General features: G+C 30.4%; 1 protein-coding gene across 1 annotated transcript in view; it reads right to left on the bottom strand.

Annotated features, from left to right (window-relative positions):
• Positions 1-5,371, bottom strand: part of hdac8 (histone deacetylase 8) — a 37,751-nt gene extending 32,380 nt beyond the window's left edge. Inside the window, exons 1-3 of the mRNA XM_065950257.1 lie at positions 4,980-5,371; positions 4,846-4,898; positions 781-911 (exon numbers count right to left, since the gene is read on the bottom strand). Of these exons, the coding sequence (XP_065806329.1) occupies positions 781-911; positions 4,846-4,898; positions 4,980-5,093 (298 nt within the window). The 5' untranslated portion in view covers positions 5,094-5,371. The remainder of the gene's footprint in view (positions 1-780; positions 912-4,845; positions 4,899-4,979) is intronic.
• Positions 5,372-6,205: the final 834 nt, after the last annotated feature.

Here is a 6,205-nt window from a genome sequence, read left to right on the forward strand (position 1 = left end):
AGAGGAGAGATGAAGAGGAGAGATGAAGAGGAGAGATGAAGAGGAGAGATGAAGAGGAGACATGAAGAGGAGAGATGAAGAGGAGAGATGAAGAGGAGAGATGAAGAGGAGCGGAGAGATGAAGAGGGGGGGGCTCGGGGTTAAAACATCTCTCATAGTTTATTCCTTTTATTTAACTAAAGTAAACAAACATCATGAAAAAGGAGAGCAACAGGATTTATATTTAAGTTGATTAAAAACCTCTGTTTGTGTTTTCTCTTTGGAGGAGATACATTGTTGTTGTTTCTTTCATTTTGCGATACAGCGCCCTCTGGTGGAGACAATTAAACACGGCATGAAGTTTTTTTTTTTTTTTAAACTGCAGCTTTTCCCCCCGGCTGTTTACCCTCCACTTTTCATATTAAAATGAAACGAACAACAAGCGGAGATAAGGTCAGATCAAACACTTCAGTGCTGAGACTATAAATGTGCAGAATTCAATAGAGATCTCTACTGACTGAAAGATAAAGTGACCTCACTATCTGATCAGACAGGAAACATGTTGAAGTGCTTCTCTGACAACAACACAGCAGCCAGTATGTCCTCCTTCTAACTTTAGATTCTGCTCCTGAATGCTCTGGATTTGTTTGGACCAGAGAAAAAAAAATGCTTCAAATAAATCTCCTATGAGGGAACAGACTTAATGACTGGAAATTAAACTTGATCCTGACAGAGATAGAATTCACAGATAGTCATTTATTTGTTCGATGCTAAAAAGAAGGGATTCTTGTCTGTTCTCACCCAGGCCGTAGTCGGACGACTGGGGGTCGTCGTTGTCTCCGTCCTGGCTGATCTTGTGAAGATGCTCCAGGTAAGAGTCTGTGTGGAATTTAGCCATTTCCTCTATGGTGGCCAGTTTAGGTTTAACGGTGCTGGAGAGGAAGGAGGAGGGGGAGGGGGGGGTTGTATACATGAGCAGTCAAATTGAATACTTCTTTCTGTGACAGGAGATGATAGGTGAGTCTCTGGAGGATTCCTGGTTGATACAAAGGGAGTCTTTTTTGGATCAGAGGAACAAAGTGTTCAGCCTACAGAAACACAGTGAAGACTTGTTATGGAACGATTCAAGAGGAGAAATACTTCTTTGATATAATAGGAGGGTAAAATAAACCACCATGGGGTATGAGCGTGTCTTCTTCCAGAGGTGTGCTCCTCTCTTACTGAACAAGGACGACTGACCACCCTCGTTCTGATGTCACTGTTCACTTTGTTTACCTTTGTTTACTCACAGATTGTTTTCTTTAGTGGGGTCGTTTCCACATTTAAGAATTATATTTTTTTTTAAAAGAAAAGTTTACAAAACTTTCAAAAACTCAGTATTTTCATTCAGATTCATCGCAGAAGGGCAAAACAGAAAAACACCAAGTTACAGAACAACACAGCATGAAAACAAACACATTTTTCAGAAGACTGAAAACTTAAAACGTGCCCAAGTAACGTAGAATAGAATAGAATAGAATAGAAATAGGAATAAGAATACAATACAATACAATAGGCATAATAATAGAATAAGAATAGAATAAGAATAGAATAAGAATAGAATAGAATAGAATAGAATAGAATAGAATAGAATAGAATAGAATAGAAATAGGAATAGGAATACAATACAATACAATAGGCATAATAATAGAATAAGAATAGAATAAGAATAGAATAGAATATAATAGAATAGAATAGAATAGAATAGAATAGAATAGAATAGAATAGAATAGAATAGAATAGAATAGGCATAGGCATAGGCATAGGCATAGGCATAAGAATAGAATAGAATAGAATAGAATAGAATAGAATAGAATAGGCATAGGCATAGGCATAGGCATAAGAATAGAATAGAATAGAATGGAATAGGCATAAGAATAGAATAGAATAGAATAAGATAGGCATAGGCATAGGCATAAGAATAGAATAGAATAGAATAGAATAGAAATAGAAATAGAAATAGGAATAAGAATACAATACAATACAATACAATACAATACAATACAATAGGCATAAGAATAGAATAGAATAGAATAGAATAGAATAGAATAGAATAGAATAGAATAAGAATAGAATAGAATAGAATAGAATAGGCATAAGCATAAGAATAGGTATAGAATAGAATAGAATAGAATAGAATAGAATAGAATAGAATAGAATAGGCATAAGCATAAGAATAGAATAGAATAGAATAGAATAGAATAAGAATAGAATAGAATAGAATAGAATAGAATAGAATAGAATACGCATAAGCATAAGAATAGGTATAGAATAGAATAGAATAGAATAGAATAGAATAGAATAGAATAGAATAGAATAGAATAGAATAGAATAGAAAAAGAATAGAATAGGCATAGGCATAAGAATAGAATAGAATAGAATAGAATAGAATAGAATAGAATAGAATAGAAATAGGAATAAGAATACAATACAATACAATACAATAGGCATAATAATAGAATAAGAATAGAATAGAATAGAATAGAATAGAATAGAATAGGCATAAGCATAAGCATAAGCATAAGAATAGGTATAGAATAGAATAGAATAGAATAGAATAGAATAGAATAGAATAGAATAGAATAGAATAGAATAGAAAAAGAATAGAATAGGCATAAGAATAGAATAGAATAGAATAGAATAGAATAGAATAGAATAGAATAGGCATAAGCATAAGCATAAGCATAAGAATAGGTATAGAATAGAATGGAATAGAATAGAATAGAAATAGAAATAGAAATAGGAATAAGAATACAATACAATACAATACAATACAATACAATACAATAGGCATAAGAATAGAATAGAATAGAATAGAATAGAATAGAATAGAATAGAATAGAATAGAAAAAGAATAGAATAGGCATAAGAATAGAATAGAATAGAATAGAATAGAATAGAATAGAATAGAATAGAATAGAATAGAATAGAATAGGCATAAGCATAAGCATAAGCATAAGAATAGGCATAAGAATAGAATAGAATAGAATAGAATAGAAATAGAAATAGAAATAGGAATAAGAATACAATACAATACAATACAATACAATACAATACAATAGGCATAAGAATAGAATAGAATAGAATAGAATAGAATAGAATAGAATAGAATAGAATAGAATAGAATAAGAATAGAATAGAATAGAATAGGCATAAGCATAAGAATAGGTATAGAATAGAATAGAATAGAATAGAATAGAATAGAATAGAATAGGCATAAGCATAAGAATAGAATAGAATAGAATAGAATAGAATAAGAATAGAATAGAATAGAATAGAATAGAATAGAATACGCATAAGCATAAGAATAGGTATAGAATAGAATAGAATAGAATAGAATAGAATAGAATAGAATAGAATAGAATAGAATAGAATAGAAAAAGAATAGAATAGGCATAAGAATAGAATAGAATAGAATAGAATAGAATAGAATAGAATAGAATAGAATAGAATAGAAATAGGAATAAGAATACAATACAATACAATACAATAGGCATAATAATAGAATAAGAATAGAATAGAATAGAATAGAATAGAATAGAATAGGCATAAGCATAAGCATAAGCATAAGAATAGGTATAGAATAGAATAGAATAGAATAGAATAGAATAGAATAGAATAGAATAGAATAGAATAGAAAAAGAATAGAATAGGCATAAGAATAGAATAGAATAGAATAGAATAGAATAGAATAGAATAGAATAGAATAGAATAGAATAGAATAGGCATAAGCATAAGCATAAGAATAGGTATAGAATAGAATGGAATAGAATAGAATAGAATAGAATAGAATAGAATAGAATAGAATAGAATAGAATAGAATAGAATAAGAATAGGTATAGGATAGGCATAGGCATAGGCATAAGAATAGAATAGAATAGAATAGAATAGAATAGAATAGAATAGAATAGAATAGAAATAGGAATAAGAATACAATACAATAGGCATAATAATAGAATAAGAATAGAATAGAATAGAATAAGAATAGAATACAATACAATACAATAGGCATAATAATAGAATAAGAATAGAATAGAATAAGAATAGAATAGAATAGAATAGAATAGAATAGAATAGAATAGAATAAGAATAAAATAGAATAAAATAGAATAGAATAGAATAGAATAGAATAGAATAGAATAAGAATAAGAATAGAATAGGTATAGGCATAGGCAAAAGAATAGAATAGAATAGAATAGAATAGAATAGAATAGAAATAAGAATAGAATAGAATAGAATAGGCATAAGAATAAGAATAAGAATAAGAATAGAATAAGAATAGAATAGAATAGAATAGAATAGAATAGGCATAAGAATAAGAATAAGAATAAGAATAGAATAAGAATAGAATAAGAATAGAATAGAATAGAATAGAATAGGCATAAGAATAAGAATAAGAATAAGAATAGAATAAGAATAGAATAGAATAGAATAGAATAACTTTATTGATCCCAAACTGGGAAATTGTGTTGTTACAGCAGCAGGTTGTCCAAACACACAATATGAGCAAAAAAAACAATATTAGCAAATTTAAACACAATATAATATTAAATACAAAGTGAATAAGTACTAAAAATATCAAAACTAAGAATGTGAATATATACAACCAGGATTTAACTGAACATTACTTGTCTTAGATAAGAAAGATTAAATGTAAATGTGTAAAAACAGAGTCATAAATGAGTAAATGTAAGAAGCCCTGACCTCACAGATATTTAATGAAACACTCAGATCAGCAGATAGATGTTTCTACAGTCTTCTGTGATATAAACATGTTAAAGTCTCACTAATACCTTTGTTTTGGTTAATAATCTGACATTATCTCACCTCATGTGTTCAAGGAGTCCATAGGCTTCTATCAGTGAGTGCACCATACTTGCCTGTAAATGGGAGTCAATAGATTAAGCACAAAGAGGTGATGATGATAAAATGTGACCTGTAAACGTTTCACTTGAACTCACCCGGTTTGGCACTTTGGATAAACTGTCGCAAGTTTCAATGTACTCCGGGCTGTACACGTACGACACCCTCCGTTTACGGCAGCTGTCATCGTCGCTGTCTGCCCCGCAACTCATTTACGACGGATAATAAGTGAAGAATTTAACAGAAAACGACGGTAAAACAAAAAAGAGGAAAATTCACAGTGAAGACAAGAAGCGAGCGGCGTCTGGTGTTACACCGTCAACATTCCCCTGGTGTGTTACACCGTCAACAGTCGCTTCAGTTCAAGGCGGGCTGTCGGTGTTCGGTAAAAATGGACGACAACTTTCCACGAAACGTTAAAATAAAAATAAAAATATCTTCGGTATTTAACTCATTTTATAAACCGTAATATCGACACTTTTTTTTAAAACGCGTAAGACAAAGAAACGTTCCTACGCGCGGACGTTCTAAAGTGGAACGCGGGCGGAGCGAGCGAGCGAGGAGCATGCTGGGATTTGTAGGCATTTCTTTAAAGTTCACGTTTCAGCCATAAACTGTAAAAAAAAAAAAAAAAAAAAAAAAAAAAGAAGAAGCCTCAAGCTGACATTGTTTCATAAATACGAAGAACACTTTTAGAATAACACATTACTATTCAACTGATTACTCAGAATACTTTCAATTTTTATATTTGGGGGGTAAAATCTTTTTTTTACAAAAAAAAAGCTGAATTCAGTATAACTATAATATTTACAGTCTATGATGATATCGTCTTCTTAATGTCTTTTCTTACTGGTTTTACTATTTTTATCTTCTTTTACTTCTTACTGTCCTTTTATTGATGCTCTTATCTTAACTCCTCTTGTGTTTTAACTTGGTAATTTCTTATCTTACTTTGTCTATTTATGTTTTATATTTGTATTTACTTTTTTACTTTTTATTAATATTATATTTGGGTTTTTTTTTATCCTTTAATCACTTGTTTCTATTTCTTTTCCTGCTCTTACCTTCTTATTGCTGTTATCTTTTTATTTACTTTTATCTCTTTTAGTTTCTTACATCTTTTTAAATCTTTGCTCCTCTTGGTCTCAGCTCGTGTTGTTGGGTTCTTATGATGGTTCTTGTGATGGTTCTTATGATGGTTCTTATGATGGTTCTTATGATGGTTCTTATGATGGTTCTTATGATGGTTCTTATGATGGTTCTTACGATGGTTCTTATGATGGTTCTTGTGATGGTTCTTATGATGGTTCTTGTGTTGGTTCTT

Source organism: Labrus bergylta, chromosome 22, assembly GCF_963930695.1.
Source record: "Labrus bergylta chromosome 22, fLabBer1.1, whole genome shotgun sequence".
Classification (NCBI taxonomy): Eukaryota; Metazoa; Chordata; class Actinopteri; order Labriformes; family Labridae; genus Labrus; species Labrus bergylta.